At 44.1% G+C, this 21,140-nt stretch overlaps 1 protein-coding gene across 2 annotated transcripts in view; it reads left to right on the top strand.

Annotated features, from left to right (window-relative positions):
- Positions 1–18,971, top strand: part of ptprn2 (protein tyrosine phosphatase receptor type N2) — a 115,109-nt gene extending 96,138 nt beyond the window's left edge. For both annotated transcript variants that reach the window (XM_034573105.1, XM_034573104.1), the window contains exons 14-22: positions 3,169–3,316; positions 4,384–4,457; positions 7,683–7,760; positions 10,331–10,450; positions 11,010–11,176; positions 13,400–13,453; positions 14,486–14,550; positions 16,821–16,894; positions 18,831–18,971. In XM_034573105.1, coding sequence (XP_034428996.1) covers positions 3,169–3,316; positions 4,384–4,457; positions 7,683–7,760; positions 10,331–10,450; positions 11,010–11,176; positions 13,400–13,453; positions 14,486–14,550; positions 16,821–16,894; positions 18,831–18,902 — 852 coding nt within the window. In that variant the 3' untranslated portion in view covers positions 18,903–18,971. The remainder of the gene's footprint in view (positions 1–3,168; positions 3,317–4,383; positions 4,458–7,682; positions 7,761–10,330; positions 10,451–11,009; positions 11,177–13,399; positions 13,454–14,485; positions 14,551–16,820; positions 16,895–18,830) is intronic.
- Positions 18,972–21,140: the final 2,169 nt, after the last annotated feature.

Raw genomic sequence — 21,140 nt, forward strand, 5'->3', positions numbered from 1 at the left:
GTGTGAGATTGCCTTGTTATCACTGATCTCAGACCTATACTTTCCCATCTCTGCTCTGCTCTGCTCTCATCTCCCCTCTTGCACTTTGGAGCACACACCGTGTGGAGAGGGATGATGAATACCCGGCTTTCCAAAGCACACACACTGTGGGTCCTTTTTTTCGGGGGCCTGATCACACCCCACACACAAACACACAAACACGCACGTATACAACCACGATGCTACTGCGAGTGTGTGGTGCCGTGAGGGTAAATGAGCCAGGATGTTGCGCCCCACTGTGCAGCCCAACTTAAGACTTAAAAACTCTTGCGTAATGACTTGCAACTCCAGAAGTGAAATGCGATGCCTCTGTCTGCTGAGTCATCTGCTGAGTTTTTCACAGTTTTAACACACCTCTGCTGTTTTGCATTCTCTGTCCTCTTCGATTTTAGCCTTTATCAGCAGCAGCATGATACTGAAACCAGGCAAACATTTCCCACTAAATGATTTCAAACGTTTACCACATGTAACATGGAAGCATGTGTTTCCACGTGGGTGTATTTAAGTGTGTGCTGCTGCAGCACTGGGTACTTTCAGCACCATGGACAGCACTTCACAGTAACCACACTTTTCCTCACAAACCCGACGAGACGTTTTCTGTGCGTGTTCCCCTGCTGTGCAGAAACAGGGTCAAACTGCTGATTCCATCACTGCTCTGCTCGTGTTTCCTTGCTTTAATCACCTGTTCCTCTTAAAAAGAAAAAGAGAAATCAATAATTATTTAGCTCCAGGCTCTTTTTCATTAAGTTGAGTAGTTATTGGTCTTGTTCTTTTTGAAATGATGAATTATTTGCTCAAAAAGAAAATAGACTCAGGCGAAGGAAAATAGCCACTGACTCATGCAATATGTTCTGCCCTCAGTGACTGTTACTGGCAATTTTAAGTTCAGTTGAGCAAGTAAACCCAATTTACTGTTCCATTTAATACAAAACAATGTGTGCTTTTCATTTAGCTATTATTAGTCAAACAAAAACATGCATATTAATAGGTTTTTTTTTTCAACTCTCATGGCTGTTTATCAAATCATAAAGCTCCCTGTACAAACTGTTAGCACTATTGTTCATTTTAATTTGACAGCGGAGCCTGACGGTAATAAGTTACCTGTTGTGTCTGGCTCCCCTGGTTCTCCCTTCCTCCTGATTTCACCCATCACCCTCTGCAGCCGAGGAGACTGCTTAGGAAGGATTAGACATTGTTTCCCTGACACCCAGGCCTCCCATCCCAACCCTCTGATTGGCAGACATAATCCCCCCATTCACTAAACCTTCGTTACCCTGTCTCTGGAATACGCCATGGTCCGCTGCCTCCCCCTAGAATCGGGAGGGCTTGATAAGGGCCTGCTGGCTGCATCGCATTAAGCTGCAAAAGAAAAAAAAGAATCTGGAATGCAATCGATTGAGAGCGTTGTTTGAATTGGACGGGATGCAATTCAGAGTGGATGTATCAAGCACATGGAGATGTAATATTGGTCGGGGAGGTGGAATGCTGTCAGGCTGCCGAGCAGAGAGCACTTGTACAGGGTGACAAGATCATAGCGGTGACAGTTCTCTGTCAAGTGGCCATAATGGCGTGCTGTCATTTCCCTGGGACGACAGCATTGTGCATTTGCGTAGTCGCCTGCCATTAGAATTGACATTAACTAGATTTCTTTTCATAATTGTGTTCTTTTTTTTTTGCATGCCTCAAATAAAAGTATAAAGCTGCTGTGGTTTAAAGTGTAACAGCGGAAATCTTCAGTCGTATTTAAGAAACACTCCTTCATGTCATTAATGGGTTGAGATGGAACACCTCGTGCTGTTATTATGCAGCCGCATTAATCACTGGAGTTGTTTTTTTTCTGAGCTCTGTGAGGCTTTTAAAACCTGAGTGGCACCTTTGGTACCACATCCAACAATAAACTTTGATTTCCATTGTCTGCAGGATTTGTAATGTTCTTATAAAGCCACCTAATATCCTCTGCATGCATTGAGGAGACAAATTCATGAATTCATGAGCCATCAAAGGGTAATTGCCTATTATATGTCGGACAGGCTTATTTGTGATTGTCATCTCGGTGGTAATTGTATACATTCTGCGAGGACTTGGATTTCCGTTTTTGACAGACAGGAGTGAGTATGTCAGATGTAACAATGGAGCGTCACCTCTGCTCAGTCTGCGCACACCGCCTTTAATATGGAATAAAAACGCTGCACATCTGGGTATCGCTTTCATTGTATTAGCCAGCTGATCCCTGACATCAGTTTATGAGTCTGTAATCTTCTGCCTCACACAATAGCGGACTAAACCATTTAACCCTGTCGGGAGGGGGAGCCATGATACAGGAGAGAAAGCGAAACGTGGCGCAACACACACAAAAAAAAAAGAATCCTCTTGCCAGATATACAGCCTCTAAGCTCCATAAGACTTGCCCTGGTTTGGGAGAATACACACACACACTCTCACACACACACACACACACACACACACACACCAGGCCTCTACCCCTCCCCCTTCTCTTTTTCCATCTTTGTCTCTCTAGCGAATTCAATTTTGTCTTCTCCAAGCGAGGGCTTAAATGCAGACAATCTTATCAGTGGCTGTGCAAGCAGTGAGGGACGTGATTGAAACACCCCTGAAGTATTTCCAATGCAGACAAACCTTTCAGGAGTCTTAATTGTGCGTGATTTTTTTTTTTTTTTTTCTTTCTCTCCCGCCCCCCCTCGGTCAAACACATGTGCACAAGCACACAAAGACGCAAACATCAGCGCACCTTCCTCACCTCGAGCTCCAGCAGCCTCCTCCTCCTCCTCCTCCTCCAGCCGGGTGTTATGCTGTACAGCCGCCTAAGACAATAACGCACCATGACACCTGATCGCAGCTCTAAAGGACGGGTGCTGTTGTCAGGGATTTAGTGGTTCGCTCCAGTTTATTTATTGGTTGGCTCATATTGAGAAAACACAATGACAAAGAAATAACCTACTTGCAGCCAGCTCTGATAAAGTACGAGTGAATTATTTCAGGTTTTCGCGTTCCATTAATCAAAAGTTTCTGCAAATGCGGCCGTAGTTTGACACAAATTGAGTTTTCCCTTCAATTGCTTTTGGCTTGTCCTTTGAAATGGCGGCTAAGTTGCTCCCTGTCGTCCTTTAGTCATACATGGAGGACCACTTGAAGAACAAGAACCGTCTGGAGCGCGAGTGGGAGGCCCTGTGCTCCTACCAGGCGGAGCCCAGCGCCTGCAGTGTGGGACAGGGGGAGCAGAACTCCAAGAGGAACCGCTCAGACGCCGTGGTCGTATGTGAGTGCACGCATCCACACGTCAGTCCAGTTTTTTGTTTTCATTTGCAAGGCTAGAGCGATGCGGCGCAGCTCATTCTGCACCATCACTGCTGCTGATATGTTTCTGAACAGATGCTTCAAAGAGCTACACAAAACCAGTGTGTAAACAAGCCTGAACGCTCATGTTTCCATAATAAGATAATGAATTGGGAAGTAGAACAAGTTGTAACTTCCTGAGAACCAGTAGAGATTCTTGTCATTGTGATGAGAACTTGTTTCTCCCCCCCCTAATGCAAATCAACTTGTTTTGAGACTTGAAATGAAATTGCTGACAGATGGCGAGTTGCTCACTTACCGTCAGTCAAACCTGATCAAACCACGCCCATAGCTTATTATTCTTTATCTCTCATATGATATCAAAAATGAAATGGCACTCAGTAGAGAGCGCACCCCCGCCAAGGCTCAACAGTCCACTCAAATTCATTCAAGCTGCACCAAATTGAACACACTTACAGATATCAGCTCTCAAAATAGGCCTGAATTGTTCCCTGGGAAATTTGCGTAAATATGATATTTGCAGTGTTAAATAAAGAGAAATATTAAATTCCTAGATTTGCCCCACTGATCCAGATCTGCATTAAAATAGGGTTAATTTTTGTTTAAATCTGTTCAGTAGTAATAGTAATATAAATACCTACCTTTATTAAAAACTTAGATTGCTGATTATCTAGGAAAATACTTGAGATTTAAAGGTTTCATTTGCTTTAACTTGGGACCAAAGAGACAGGAAATCGATTCCATGAAGCTTGCAAATGTTTCACTTCGAGAAAAAAGAGGCTGATTTGATTCTCCCAACTTTCAAGATGAAATATTTATCATTATTTCACATTCCTTATTGAAGGTGAAGCGATTTCGGGACTTCAGAGCAGTGAGTGTGTATGATGAAAGTCCGGTGAAATTGCCGTCCCTGCAGCCAGCTACCGTTTCATATTCTGATGCTGCTCAAAATTCTGTTGTTGTTGTGCAGGGAGGGGGAAACAGAAACAGTGGAAATGTGTGTGGATGAATTATGCATCTCCATTACAGATGATCATTCCAGGATCACCTTGAAAGCGGAGAACAACCACGGCAACTCAGATTACATCAATGCCAGTCCAATCGTGAGTATTGTTTATTCATTACAGCGCTACGTCGTGGCTAATGTCGGTTGTCCCTGAAGCCTTTTTTGTACCAGGAACACCTGTTGTGGTTGGATCTCACTTTGAGATAAAAGACGTTTCAGAGGATTTGACATCAATCCGACAGCGTTTATCTCAACTTTGTTCTCATGACTCTGTGGATTCACTTCGCCTCATTGAGTCACGCTGCTACTTTCACTGCTTTCAAAATGGCTGCTCCCCGAGAGCCCTTTTAATCTGCACTGAAAAATAATTAAACATTATTTTTGACTAAACAAATCCTGAACAAACCCAGAAAGACCTCGGTGTAGGAGAGGGCTACACTTTTTGTGTTTTTTTTAGCATTTCCTCCCCCCAAAAAATATTGCCAGTCATGATTTCCCTGCGGCTGCTGAAAGGGGATTCTATCAAAGGGGGAACAGGAAACTATGCATTTCAAATACAGTGCCAAAAATTTCCAAGAAGATAGATGGTAACACACACAGCTGCACTAAAAGCCTATTACTCTTCAGAGGCAAACAATGGCGACTCGTAGATGCTCAATTTATTCCTCCATCTCCTCTAATGGCATATTCATAGAGGTTTTTTAGCTTTTTTTAAACAGTGCTGTGGCGACATTTGGCATCTTATAGAATAATATGATAATGAAGCTAATCAATCAGGTGAAGAAGTGAGGGGGAAAGAATCAGATAAGTGCGTTAGAAAACTGGTACAAAGTAAAGTTATCCGAGACAGTTTGGTGCAGTTTAAAAGAAAAGGGGAAGGTGAAGACGGGTGAAGTGATGGCGGATGCAGTGGTGTGCGGATGAAAGGGCAGTAATTACACCACAAAAGGGACCCCTGGGTGAGCCCAGCAAAACTGTGATAATTATGTCTGTCAATGCGGCTTCTTCTTCCTCATTAGTTCCAGGGGCAGTGGGCTACGAGTAAATAATCTGTCGCCTCTTGCCGGGGATCCAGGGTCAGAGAGGCAAAGGGACGGGGGTGATCTGATCTCAGGGTGACACACACACACGGAAAGGCCTCGGAGAATGGTTACTGCTTGACCACAAATGATGCAAGCGCTCCCACATGTACGGTGTCATTAGCGTGAGGGCGCTCACACAAAATGTGGTCAAAGCCTGGTTTTCTCTTTGCCTTTTCTGCCCCCTTCTCTTTTTCTTTTACAAATTCAAACACCGGGTGCTTTTTTTTCCCTTCTCCCACCTGTTCTCCGTGCTTTTGTTTCCAAACTATCTGGGATGAGCTGAAGCCGGCGTTTAGCTCCCGAGCTCTCTCTCTCTCTCTATCTTATATAAACACAGGATCAAGGCGCTACAGCTTGTTCAAAGCCGCGACGCTTCTGCAGGAACAGATATTTCGCGGGAGCTATTTTAGTACAAGCTATTTTACCTCAAACCAAAGAGCACTTCTTTGTCTTTCTTGTTGCACTCTCCCTTCTTCCCGCAGTGGCGAGGGGAGGACGGCAGGAACGCAGGACTACTCTTTCATGCTTGCGCTTTAGTATTCATACAGGGATGTCAGCGCACAGCTACAGTATGTCTGTGTCCTTGAGATTGGCAAAAAAACGGAGTGGCGGCGCTAGCATTCGGCACCACCCTTTCATTTCAGTTTTTTTTCTTAAAACTCACATGAGGAATTTCTGCCCCGGAAAGATGAAGAGAGCATTGAACAACACGGTGAAGGCTAATTGAAGTCCAACACTGGGTAATGAACGGTGTTTCGTGCATTTATGTGTCTTTTGTGAGGCGTTTTCAACAGAGTAGGCAGTCAGACTTTCACTGTTCAGCCAGCTTTTGTGTAGGTGTATTGAAAGAGCATTTACCCCCCACCTTCTAATAATCATTAAGTTAGACCTGCAAACACCCTGTCTTACATCTAGACGCCTAATTCAAGTCATATTTATAAAGAAGCATGAAAAACAAGTTCATAAAGAAAAGAAAAGCCTTTAATTATCAGCCTGTGATTTCTTGAGATCTCTCCTTCGCTAAATGACTCAGTGTTGGAGTCATTAAACGAGGGGGAGATGTTTTGAGCACATCATCAACAATTAGAGGTCGTGACACTCAACGGCAGGTAAACATGCAAAGAAAGGAATCGTTTGCACTTGAATTTTGCCTTTTTCCTCGTATAAGATCTTTTATAGGTCTACCATAAATAGTAGTAAATGAAATCCTCCACCAACACAGACACATGAGTTTTTGTGTGTATCGGGTTTCATAGCAAATATACCTCTACAATGCTTTGTTCACACACACACACACACACACACAATTACTCAATTTCTTTCAACATCTTTCCACCGATGCCTCTCGCACTCGAGGGTGTGCATAAAAATTCACTCAATAAAACGTCATCATTGATTTTGGAGGGGGAAGGGGGCGACCTCAGCCAACACCTACTCAATCAAGTCTCAATCACATCCCTCAAATCAAAGTCCCCCCCCCCCCCCCCGGTCCCATGTCATTATGTCCCACCTCAACGTGCAGCTCCCTCATGTCAACCGCCTCCAGGCTTTCAGGTCCCACCACAATATCATGTTTCTTGCAGGGACACGTCAATGCCTAAGAAAAATTGAGATCTGGAAGCCATTTCTTGAGGTCTATATTTGTCTGGAGACGTGGCAGAGAAGTCGGTGCACAAACAGCTGAACAAATGATGAGATAAAGCATCGGAAAGTAGAGTCATAAAGTCATAGAGTGCTTATTTTGAAAATTCACAGGGTCGGACGCTGGATGTGTCACTGCTGCTTTTACCAGAGTCCAAGGTCCTTTTTTCTTTGCCTTTTTTTTATGCAAAACATAACGTTTAAAGAGACAAGTCTTTAACATTTTACTACAAAAACAAGGTATAAAACCTTGTCCTTCAACTGTGTGTTCAGCATCGAATGTTTGCTCAGCGTGACATTCACAGCGGCCGTAGTTTGCAGTTTATTGCATTTTTTTAAAAAGCTGCATCTTGAGGACAGAAGGGAAACAAGAGGAAAGTTGGAAAGAGAGGCTGAATCAATCAAAGAAGGGATGATGGAGAATAAGATGCAGCGAAAAGGAAAGAAGGAGGAAATGTTTCCCTTTAAAAGATGCTGATGTTCTGTTTGTTCCTCCGTCCATATGGATGCTTTGATGCAAGTCTTTTACCCAGACAGTGTGTTTTCATCAGCCAGTCTCCGCCCGAACGCCGTCTCACACTCTGTTCCCTCTCTCCCAGATGGACCATGACCCTCGCAACCCTACTTACATCTCCTCGCAGGGCCCACTTCCTTCCACCGTGGCAGACTTCTGGCAGGTAAAACTCATCTCCACTCACTCTCCGTCTTTCTTATTTTCTTTTTACCGTTTTATTCCTGCAGCGGCGAGTGTCGGAAAGAACCTCGACAGAGCAGCTAGGTTTTGTGGATGTTTTTTTTTATGTCTTCTTCTTGGCCCAAGATTGTCTAGATTTCTGTTTCTTCAGTGTTTTAGCGCTGGTGGGATCAGTCACGCAGATCAGCATGTGATTTTGACTGTAAACTTGAACGCTTAAAGCCTGATTGCTGCAGTTTGCATCACACACTTCTTCTCAGAGTTATAACAGAGTCAGATCTAAACTCACAGGACAGGATGCACATTTTTTATTCCATCGTGATTTACGGGAAATCCTTATATCTGATGTCTGTTTGTAACGTTGATCAAATCACAGAGAAAAAAGACAGAATTATCACATTTTCACAACATTATACTTCCTCTTTATGTCCCTCAAAGTGCTACAGGAAGTGTGGTTCCAAAACTTAAAGCATGACAATCCTTTCAAATAGATTATTATTATTTTAGAAAAACTGGATCTTAAGAAAACAGCGCTGTGACAAAAGTAATGGTGATAAATGAGACGCTTGAAATAACCGTGCTGCCTTTACATCTGTCATTTAAACAGTGACACCAGCAGAATACATGAAACCAACCTGCAGCCTCTAGTGTTATATAAAAGTCTTGCTACACACACATCTACAGGAAGTCTAATATCATTTATCATATTCCTGATGTTTGCTTAGATTAGCCTTTTTCCTCTTGTCCCGAAATGTCAGAGGAACTCGCCATCAATCACCGGCTGTTGTAAAACATGTTGACTTGTGCGGAGGTATTTTCTTAAATGACGCATGGTCGCCAAATGGCGTTCTTATAGGTTAATAGGAAGGCACTGCAGTCATCAGAGGGCCCATCACCTCCATATGGGGAAGTCTTGCTCGTCGTGACCAGGATGTAGAAGCGTGATGCATAAATCCTGGTCGAGCAGCTGGCCGTGCACTCTGCACTCGAACAGGGCCGACTTTGTGTTGGCACAGACGCCAGAGCCGGTTCTGTTTGGTTCTGCACATTAAAAATCCATAAACTGTCATGTAAATGGCTTTTTTAACTTAAAAAACCAATCCTGCTTACAAGCTCTGTCCTCACGTGGTGCACGTGTTAATGAAATAGAGAAAAACTCGGCACATTATGTGAAAATGTACATTAATTGACCACATCAGCTAAAATAGGAATGAAAGCTGCCCTGCTCTCTGTTCAATTTGTGCCTTAATTGAAACAGTTGATAATTGTCTCTCAGTCATTTTGCTTATTTGTTTGTTTTTCTGCCAAATTCTTTGTGCGCCAGGTGAATTAATGCACATCCATTAGCTTATGTGCTGTTTAACCGTGAACTCAACTCTTCCCAATTAAGCAGAAAATAATGGAAAATTAGCCACAGATCGTCCGCTGCACTGAACATCAGCTCCGTCTCTGGGAAATACGTAGGAACCGTTCATTATTCGACGTGGTTAACCTTGGACTGTGGCACACTCTCTCCTTCCATTAAAAGTAAACAAACAAGGGGAAACACCGACACTCTCATGCAAATGGACTGTGCAGTAGGCAAATCTTTTTTTTTTTTTTTTGCTCTGTCCTCTCTAATCCATACTGGCCCCAGGCAGCGCTGTGAAAGGCGGCTCGGCTCTTAATCCTCCACTCCTCATTCCTCCATCCGTTCATCCTTCACTTCTCGATCCGTCTCCCCCCCCCACTCACCCTTCCACCTTTCCTCCCTTCCTCCATCTCTTTGCTATTACCTCAGTTCGGCTGGGCCTCGCTCCCCTGCTCTCCTCAGAATTCAATGCAAAAGGAAAAACAATCAGCATAAGTTCACACAGCGGCTTGTTTTCAGAACGTTGCAAAAAAAAACTAAAAAAGAAACACAGATGATGGGTTCTGGCTGAAAATGGAAAACAGGAATACACCTTTTTCCTCACAACGCCTGCAAATATTAGCCATACTTTACAAGACTAAATGCATAACATTACCTCCCATTATCACCTAACCTAATCTCATCACATCCTGGCACAGTTGGCGTGTAATGTGTCCACTGGGCCGGATCACAGAAGCTCGTGGTTAGTGTATAGTCAGGGCCATTGTGTTTTTATAGCAATCATAAAACCTGTGTTTCCTCCTCATTTTCCTAATGGCTGCCGTGGGCCTGTATTTTTTCCCAAGGACACATTAGATTGTGATAAGATGAAATGGGGGCGGCGGTGCAGTCGATGTTGTGATCTCGCTCACATGACTGAGAGGGGGCGACACATGACGCGCCCTCCCGCTGCTCGACCCAACATTTATCATTTGTCACACGCGGAGAGGTGACATTTATTCATACTTCCTGTGCCGAGATTAAGAAATCAATTTCACCCTGATACCCGGCTGCCATGTAATGCTAATTTGCAATATGCCGCTCCGAGTGGCACAGGTCTGCCACACGTTAGTGCCATTGTGACTCCAGATGCTTATGAAAGGGCTGTCGTCTCAGAAAGTGCGTCTGTGACGGGCGTCTGACATCTCTCCTCTGATGTGTAGATGGTGTGGGAGAGCGGCTGTGTCGTCATCGTCATGCTGACGCCACTGTCGGAAAATGGAGTGAAGCAGTGTCACCACTACTGGCCTGACGAGGGATCTGATGTCTACCACGTATACGAGGTACGTGAGTGAGAGGTTTCACAGCTTGCCAGTATATAGACATGTTGAGGAAACGCATCTCTTTCCTCAAAATGTCCATTGCTGCAGCTCCTCTTTTCAGAATCTGTCTGAAACGGTTGTTTTTTTAGCTCCTGTCTCTTTAAGACCCCCCCCTGCTACGATTGGTTACCTGTCTTCGTTTGTCACAACCAGCTGCACGGCGTGAGATCAGCTCCCACCACCGCAGACTTTGCTCTTTTTAACTCCACAGAACTTTGACATTCACTAAAAAAAAACAATAACACACTCCAGGAAAGAAACACTGAAAAAGCACAATATGTGTCCTTTAAAGAAATCCGTCTTCCTCCTGTCATTCTGAACAAAAAGGCAAAAAGGCATGTGCATGGAAACAGAGTGGAACCAAGATATATGGTTATTTAGGGAGTAAACAGCAGGTAACAGCTGGGTGCATGCAACCAAACCTATCTGCACGACTGGAAACCACTCAGGGTTTCATCAGAAATGAGGTTGTTTGTGTATTTTGTATGAACTACCTCTTTAAATCAAAATGTATCTTCAGGTCAACTTGGTGTCCGAGCACATCTGGTGTGAGGACTTCCTGGTGCGGAGCTTCTACCTTAAGAATCTGCAGACCAACGAGACTCGCACCGTCACCCAGTTCCACTTCCTGTCCTGGATGGACCGCGGGATCCCCGCCTCGGCCAGGACGCTGCTGGACTTCCGCAGGTAGAGTGGAGATCCTGCTCCGAGATTTCAACACTTCTGCAACTGAGCTTTGTTCTTAATCACCTTCCCTTATATTCTGTATTCTGTCAGTGCCTCTTCTGGTCCGTTCTCCCTTTTGCCCCTTTGCCTCTGGTGTCCTAGAGAATGGTTCTAATAAGGCCTGTGTTTCTGTACTATCCCTTTCATCCTGGGCCTATTTCCCCTCACCTCCCTCCAGCACATGTGATGCAGCAAATTAACAGCCCCTGCACTTGCCTGGCTTGGCTTGGGAAGAGAAGGAAAAAAATCACCTAATTCAAACACCCAATTAAATCAGAGCTGTCTCGCTAAAACATGGGAGAGGGGGAAAGATAGTGACTGAATAACCTCACTCTGTTCTCCATATAATGTGTTCTGGCAGAAGAGAAGCAATCGCTCCTCTGGGAGAACCCAGGAGGGAGAGGAAAAGACCTCCAAATGAGAATAGATGCATCTGATTTGTGGATGGAAGTCTATCCCTGCGTTTGTAATGCAGATGAGGGGGGGGGGGGGGATGGAGGATGTGCAGTGTTATCATGTCGTCCTTCCCTGACAGAGTTGGTGCTGTTTTAGTTTTTTTTATTTCAAATTAAACTGGGTGAAGCTTGCAGGCAGTTCTATTTATGTATGTTATTGGTGTGTAGGTTTGAGCTGTGATGTGATTACATACGTACGTTTTGTTTTTTTTTGCTGTTGAGATCCCCCCCCCCCCCCCCCCTCATTAATGCTGCTGCAGGTTATTGGGAATCTAAACCGTCTGGCACGGTTTTCACGGTTTTGGCCATCTCTGTATATTGCGGTTGCCAGTGTCATTTTTGTGATGTTGCAGCTAGTAATATGAGCCCAGTTGCATAGTCACAAAAGTGATCATTGGAAACTGTGTCTCCTCAGCCAGGCCCGTGCACAAACTGTCTTTCTCTCACTCGCTGTCTCCTCCTCCTCCTCCTCCTCCTCCTCCTCCTCCTCCTCCTCCTCCTCCTCCTCTCACTGCTCCTTCCTCTGGCTTGCATGGGAACTCCAACCATCTCTGTGTGCTCTTTAACCAAGGACGTATTCAGATTTTACCAACATATTTGCAATAAAAAAAAACATTCAATATAATACAATGAATTCAAAAACATTACTACTGCAATAGGAATCGTTTAATTGCATTTTGATATTCAGCAGTTTCCAATACGTGTATTTGAATGATAAAGCCAGGGATTTTTTTCAAGATCAAGATCAAGCTCACGAGGACATCAAACGGAGATCACCTGCGCTTTGAAATGCAAGTTCAGTTCTCAGCTGAAGCTCTGAAGGAACGAATGTGTAGGAAACTTCACAAAAACAACATATTCAGGAGGAAAATTACGAATCAATCGGTACAGGAAGCTTGAAATATATATAAGAAGTGATAAATGAGTAATGCATGATATCAAATATGTATGTAGATATAATATCCTTCGGTATTTTTTAGTAAAATGAAAAATAATTGCAAGCTGCAGCACATTATTATCGCTATGGGTGGTAGCATTGATATTATAGTGGTAGTAATAAGTGACAAAAACAACTGACAAATGCAGTATGATTTATGTTGCATTTATTTAATTATTCACATACTACTAATAATAAATCAGATGCATGATTAATTTATAGTCTGGATGAACTACAGACGCTATACGATGAGCTCATTGTTCACGCTGTGGATGAGATGTGAAACAACGAGGGAAGCGGAAGCTCTCGGTGTAGTCAGTTTCCATGGCAACGGCCGGTTGTGTGAAAAGGCTTGTTGGCCTTCGCCGTGCCTGTGGTGTACAACATTCGTAACTGGCCGGGGTTAATGCGTCGGCGGTCGGCAATCACAGCATCGCACCGCCGCATCCATCACCCACACGTCGCCGTGACGCCGTCTGAAGTGATGCTCAACTTATTTTACGTGGATGTCTCTCTTTCATTCTCCCTCTCTCTCTCCTGCCCTCAAATTAAAGTGATTGATCGACAGGAGGGGGAGGGGGAGGTGGAGGGGGGGCATCTCTCTGGATTCTCTTGGTTCTGTCCGTTGATTATTGCCCCCCATGAGTCACATTTAACCACCTTTAACTGTCGCTGTTATTACTCAGCGGAAAGAATCGATCCTGCATCCAGTGTATGTTTTAACACTCCGTGCGTTTGAGACGGCCTGATGTCAAACTAACTGTAATTTCTCTCTTTTCTCTCTTATTCCAGAAAGGTTAACAAGTGCTACCGGGGTCGATCTTGCCCAATAATTGTTCACTGCAGGCAAGTATGACTGTTTGATCGCTGTGACAGTGGCTGTGCGGCTGAACTGGGATACAGAGTGTTTGCCTGTGTGTTGGAGGGGAGGAGGGGTGGGGGGGGGTTGTTTATTTAAACCCGCTCAGTCCATTTACTCTACACGGGTCCGCTGTTTATTCCACTGCCTGCGTGTGTCTGTATGGAAATACTGTGGCCCGACGACACGCAGCCAAACACTCTTCCATTTCCCGTTTGGTCGAGTTAGTTAACCGACCTTGATTGGTTTGTGTTAAACACCAGGTATCTGTCTTCACCACTTTTAATAGTCACATCCTGTTAAGTCATGCGTGGGGCCAGGCAGCCCGCTCTCCCACTGAGGGAGCTGTGCAGAATGAGTGTCTAGCACTGGATTAATGAAGCACTGGTGCTCAGGCCACTCTCCTGTTTTATTGGCCTTGCCTTTATTAGAGAGATGTGCACGCCTTGTTTGCAATTAACATGCAGAGCCGTTGAATGGCCGGCGGGCACAAAGGGAGGCTTTTCATAAGACTATCTCTGGAGTAATGGAAAAGCAAGGCTCTCCAAAAGCTGTTCTCGAACCGCCCCTGGCCTCTCAACCTCTCCTCTGCTCCTGAGGTGCATGCATTTAAAAGCCTTTGTCCCCAGTGTGCCTCAGAAACCATTCCCCCTCTCCCCAATAGCCCGGGCAAGTCTCAAGACCACACATGCTCTCGTGTGCAAAGGCTTAACATAATCACATTTATTGGAACATCAAATATTCACATCTCTTCAGGTACTTTCAAAAGAATATCAGGGATTATTATCGATTACTGCTACTTAAGTATTTCATTTTATCTGCGCCATCAGGTTTTAAGCAGCATGCAGAGTTTAACGGGTGTTTAAATATACTCCACAGCCTCTCAGCAGATGCGGATGTAAATTAGCAATTTGTTTCCTTATGAGAAAAACACTGTGAGATTAAAGCGTCCGCAGGTTCACTCTGCAACCTTAATCATCTCCCTCCCTCTCTCTCCCTCTCTCTCTCCCTCTCTGCAGTGATGGAGCTGGCAGGAGTGGGACTTACATTCTGATTGACATGGTCCTCAATAGGATGGCGAAAGGTAACGATCAATGGCTTCCCTTTCACTCTCTCTGCTTGCGTTGAAGTGTTGCCCTGGCAACACTAAAGCCTCTCATTTTCCTCAGTGGGTCTGGGGATGCATTAGAGGCTGACTCTTCTGAGGCCCGGAGAGGCGGCGGCTGGAGACCGGGGGCAGGAAATGGGAGAGAGAGGGAGGAACAAACAGAAAACAGAGAAATAGGAAATGACAAAGAAACCTATGACCACATTAGTAATTATCTGTTGGAGTCACCGTCACGCCATATTGACCTGCATCATGATTGCTACGTGAATTTAGATGGCACATGCATGGAAATGACATTTTTAAAGAGAAGATGCATCCCAATGGTTGTTTTATCAATATTTAATATTTAATGTTAACAATGCATTTATTTTATTTCATTATTGATTCATTCGGAACAATCAGTATAGTTGGCAGCCTATAGTCACTCGGAAGATCGTCTCCATTTTATCGACATCACCAGGATGGGAGAAAAAAGTGGAGCTCAAGGTGCTTTCATGTTTGATTTGAGTTGGTCCCTCCCAAATGCTTTATGATCAAAAAAGTCTAAGAAGACAATAAGCACTTCACAGTAACATGCAAATTATTATCTGCAAAGCTAAATAGAAAATAACTCGGCAGGAAAAGACCTGAAAGGGATCTCTATCAATACATCTTAACATATCAAAGAAAAAATGGTTTTAAGGAAGATTTGATTTAAAATTTTAGCTTCGAGAAGAAAAACTAGTGTTTATAGTAGAATCCACACATCAACAAATCAGGACTTGTAGCTTTAGAGGAGTAAGCACAGTTTGCCGAGGTCCAACAATCCCTTTAAATTACAGCCACTCACAGATATCAGTCCCCTGAATATGCCTGATTCTTTAGATAAAGATCCATGAATCGTTCCCCGGGAAATAGGTGAATCAGTCAAAACACGCCCTGTCTCCCAATGTTAGAGAAAGTGATAATAAATGGTTTTCCTCCCCTATTATTTGAGATATCCAAGTTATCCATGGCTGCAATTGCACAGGAGTCCCATATTACATATGGATATAACCATCCATAGCCTAGCCCTGCCCCCCCCTGCCCTTTGCCCTTTGGCCTCTGCGCTTCCCCCTCTCTGCCTGCGATCTGACCCTGTCAGAGCAGGTTGGGAGGACACAGCCGCCTGTGATGCAGCCCTTCCCTTCGCTGACTGTACAACAGTAATAAGACTGACCCCCGCTGATGGAGGTTCGTGTAGTTCAGTGACGAATGCGTCGTTGTCCCCGACGATGAAAGACGCCACCCAGCCTCTTTTTAACCTTTTGTTTCCCGGCCGCAGAAGCGAAAAATGTATAAAATGAACATAATCTCACTCTCAAAAGCTTTTTTCTTTGGTCGAGGAGCCTCTCTTCAGCTTAACTTTGGAATCCAGCCCTTCTGAGACATGAAAGTCTTGAGCTCTGGAGTAGTTTGAGTACCGAGTCCAGCTGCATTAAATCCCCCTTCTTCTCTCTCTCACCCACACACACACACACACACACACACACACACACACACACACACACACACACACACACACACACACACACACACACACACACACACATCTCTGCTCTTGCTCCATCTCTTTTGCTTCCTTTCTCTGCTTCAGTTTCAAAAGCATCTTGAGAGTTCAGGGTCTCGCTCTCTCCCTCTCTCTCCTTCTCTTTCCATTTTATTCTCTTTCCTTTTGTTGATTTTTTTCAGTTCAGCTCTCGTGTTCGTCTCAGAATCCATAAATCTGAAAGTAGGATAAGATTTCCAGATTCACATGAGCCAAAGCTGACTTAACCCAACAGCAGCTGATCACTGCTGAGAGCGAGCAACTGTTGCACGGGTTAATCATCAGTGTGGCTGCTGCGAGGGCTCTAAATCATTTTAATTAGGGTTTGTTGATCCTCAGACACACTCAGATATTTATGTATCAAAAAGCTCTTAGCAGACTTTACAGTTGCACACAATCTGAACCGATTCTTCAACGAGATTCTCACAGAGAACGCGGCGCTTCACGTTTTTTTTTTCAAATGCATTATTGCACATTTCCCAGAACCCCCAAAAATATCCTCTTGCATATTTTATCGAGAAACAGTCCGTGGCTCTCGTCCAAGTCTTTCGAGGGATGAATGTAATAATTTTCAATCGCTGCACTGTTCCAAAGGGAGCCCGGCATAAAGAGAGATTGACAGATGTGAGCTGGATTACTCCGCTGCTTTGAACTCAGTCCAATTTTCGGTCTGTTGCAGGTGCTAAAGAGATTGATATTGCCGCTACCCTGGAGCACTTGAGAGACCAGAGAGCTGGCATGGTCCAGACAAAGGTAAGGTCCCCGGCTTTGAGTTGGAGAGGTGGGGGGGAGCATGGAAGGAAAGGAGGGAGGGAGGGGAGGGAGGGAGGAGGGAGGGAGGGGAGGGAGGGGAGGGAGGAGGGGCTGCAGTCATTCAAACAGACGATTGTGTACTTCATGTGCCCGGGATCAGGGGAAATGATGTGGTAATGGATAACTGCTTCAGGATTAGAACAACATCGTCCACATTTAATTGCAGAGACTTTAAAACTGATAGAGATCTTCTGTTGGGGAAATACATGCATTTGAAGATTTCCTTATTTCTGTCACATAAACAAATAAGATAAACATAAAAGGAAAGATAATTGAATCAAGGACATGATGCTCAAACCACCGCGTTAGGCTTTTTTTTTTGCTCTTTTTAAATCTCCTTTTCTTTATCTTTTATTTCCTTTTAATCCTGATAAATGTTACCTGTGTTTCACACTCCTGTAAAACCCACGCTGCTACTTGAACGCTTTAGTCTCAACAGCTTATATCACAGTGAGCCCTCCACCTCACACCATTTTGGAAAACAGCTTCACGTGTGTTCTCTCACCCACTAATGCAAATAACAGGTGGGAAGTCTAAGTTTTCCTCCTCTCTTGTTATTGGAGGGAACAATTATAATAGTAATAGTAATAATAATAAAGGCACACCTCATGCAGCGGTGGGTGATAATATTTACGGAGGCTGCTTGCTAACAGACGCCAGCGTTTCCTAGATGGCTCATTAAAGCTGCGTTTACATCTGCGCCCTCTGTTCGACGCAGGAAGGCTTATAAGCTGCTCTCCTGCTCTCCCTCCCTCTTTTTCTTTTCTGACATTATGTCAAAGTGAAATTATATTGGAATATTGTTGATTCCACTCTGTGGCTTCGTGCTGCGTCTACACTGAAATGAGACTGTAATGAGGTATGAAATGTTAGAATTAGGGTTTTAAGGATTGGACATCCAGTCATTTGCCACTTTATTTTTGGAGCTTGCAAAAAAAACAAAAAACAAGAGAAGGTTTCTTTCCCTTCTTTTTCTGCTTTTGACATAAACATGCAGTGATTAAAGCAGGTCCGACCAGTTTTCTTCTTCCTCACTCATCCTCCTTCTCTGATCAGTCAAGCAGAGATTGATCTCCCCCCAGTGGCGTGAATATGAACAGCAAGACATGCACCAAACTTCACTTAAAATGTTTACTCTTTACTCTTTAATACACAGAACTTTAAACCCAACTTGGGATTAGATATATAACTGCATTGTGGGTATAGATGGATGCACTTACATGTTTTTCTGGCCGCATCGCAACATCAGAACACACATATAAAAATAGAAAAACACTTCACTGCATAGAGAAAGCCACCAGTGACTCCTCCGTATTGATTTAGCTTCTCCTCAGGCCAGACTATGGCAGCCTGTGTGTTGACACATCTAAAGACTGTTCCCTCCAAACTCCTACGTACCATTTCTGTGTGCGAGGACCCCTTGGCCCGCAGCCTGGGGAGAGGAGAGGGATATAAAAACACCAGGTCCATGGGGCGAACATCAATCAGCCCCTTTTTGCTCTCCGCAGGGAAAACTATGAGTCGGATTGGCAAATACATGCACACACACATACACACACACACACACACACTGAGCTGAGAGACAGCTTGACTCAAAAGCTCCATTTTAAGACACACCTGGCTGGATCAATGGCAGCGCAGGGTACGCGTGCACAGCGAGATGAAAGCTCAGAGAGTGCTTCACCTTCACCTCCAGTCTGTGGTCGCACACATCCCAGGCAGGGTCAGGAGAGATGATGGAGGAGGAGGAGGAGGCGGCAGCTGCCAATCATTCTGCGGTGGTCGTTCCTGAGCCATTACACACACTAAAACTTTCTCCTTCCCTCCCTTCTTTCTTTCTCTCCCTGCATCTTCTTCTCCTCGTCCTCCTCCTCAGGAGCAGTTTGAGTTTGCGCTGACAGCCGTGGCAGAGGAGGTGAATGCCATCCTGAAGGCGCTTCCTCAGTGAAGGCATCGTCGCCACCCCCCCCCCCCCCCCCCCCCCGCACACACACACACACACACACACACACACACACTCACCTTCTTCTCGCTCGCTGAGCACCGGTTTCCTCTGCCCACTCAAGACTGACATCTCTCCCTGCCCTTCCTTCTCCTCCTCGCTCTGTTTCTCTCTTCTCTGTCGCTGCCTCCTCTTCACCTCTATATATACTGTATACCTATGAATGTTGTGCCAGATATTGCACCTGGATCCGTATTTGCTAATTCCGCCTCAGAGTACGGCTGTCGATCTGAGATCTGTGTCGTTTGAGTGATCCGGGGGGGGGGGGGGGGGGGGGGGGGGGGGGGGGGGGCGGCGAGGTCTGATCTGGTTTGATGGAGGAACTTAGATCAGCACTCGTACTGTGAGACCTTCCCCCGGTCCTCTATAACTGTGATGTTGTTCCTGAACAGTGCCACTGACGAGATGTTTACGTGATGTCAAATGATTTTTCTTTTTTGGATTCTGATGCAGAGAAAAAGACATTTAAAAACTGTACTCTTTGAAATGTTTAAAAAAGTGTATATTCCGTGTCCCTGAGGCCACGTGAATGTCTTCATTTCACCTCAATCTGTCTCGTATTTCAAAATATTCTATATGTGACGAAGAAAAAACGCAAAATTGTCATATTTGAGAGCCTGGTAAAGAAATAATAAACCAACTCATCTTTGCAGCTCTCGAGTGAAGAAGTTTTAGAATAATAAAGCAAATTAAGTTATCGCCTGTAAAAAAAATCATATAACTGTACAGAATGTTTCCCCCTTAATGAATTGGTGGCGTTTCTTTGGAAATAAACTCCTCACGTTTCCTCCTCCTCTGTGATCTGAATCAACGACTGTATACTCAGCATCACACGTATAGATGTTAAAGTGTATGTGTATTGTTGTGTTTTGGGTGCGGACATCTCCGTCTCGCATTGAACCACAGACTCTCTGACTCGTAGAAAAGCCTCACGGATCACGACCATCGCGACATATCAGCTGTTTTTATTTGTTTTTCTCGTTGATTTTACATTTTTGCATCATGAATTGTTCGTCACATCCTCATGTTAATAGTAAATGTGAAATTTAGATAACTGAGATAGTTATCGCTTCTATTTAGAAATGTTGTCATCCTATATTGATAAAAAAGAATATGATATTTAAGCAGAACTTATATTGGAGTGAATTTGTTTGTCCCCTCCATCACTGGTATATTGTGATATTTTGTGCAACAGGACAGATTATTCCCTCAATGTATAGATGACGAATGACTCAATGAATCCCTATATAGTGCTATCTGAAATAGATATATATATATATATATATATATATATATACTGAGCCTCAATGAGAACTATATATTTTGTGTGAAAAGTATCATTCAGATTGATAATAAATCCAAACAGATTATACCGCTGTGCTGTCTGGTGTTGAATGTTATTTGTGACGCGCTCGCTCACACACAAACAGGGCGGGGGGGCGGGGGGGGGAGAGCCGGCTGCTCCTCACAATGAAAGGCGTGTGATTGAGCGGGAGCCTTAGTCAAGTCACAAAGAAAAGCAGTATCATGCTCCCTGAGGGTTTCTATCTGGGAGAGACTCGCAGGTTTGTGCAGATGAAATGTTTGGTTCAGCGGCTCCGTCGGTGGAGAGAGTGGCTGGGGTTCGAAATGAAATCAGTCATGTATTTCAGCCACTGAGGTCCTCTCGCAATATCACAGAGAGAGAGAGGAGAGGAGGAGGCTCCAGAGGCTGCACAGTCCAATTTGATCAGTGCTTGCTGAAGGATGTGATGGGCAGCTTACTTGTTTGCAATGACTCCTCAGAAAATGTGTGTTTTCATTTATTTTTTAATGCATTTGTCTGGTTTCAGGACGATCAAAGGTTCATTCTCACTTGAAGTAATGTCAGCTTCTTGAAGTTAAGCTTTTTGGGATATTTGAAATATTCATACCCAAGTATTTGAATATCACCTGGAATTTAACATTGGATATCGATAATGCTTCCCAGGAAATCATTGGTATACGTCATGGAGCTAATTTATTTCATGGTCATGTGAAAGTCATGATAAAAAATATGTTACGTGTTAATTATATAGTTTACATATGCTTTAAAAATTTGTTATAGCATCTAAACATGAGGGTTTCCATCTTGACAAAACTACCTTTAACTGATGTTCATCTCCCTCAAGCCTGAAACCTTCTTTTAGAAACCTAAAGAAGTCA

The sequence above is a fragment of the Hippoglossus hippoglossus genome, chromosome 20, assembly GCF_009819705.1.
Source record: "Hippoglossus hippoglossus isolate fHipHip1 chromosome 20, fHipHip1.pri, whole genome shotgun sequence".
NCBI lineage: Eukaryota > Metazoa > Chordata > Actinopteri > Pleuronectiformes > Pleuronectidae > Hippoglossus > Hippoglossus hippoglossus.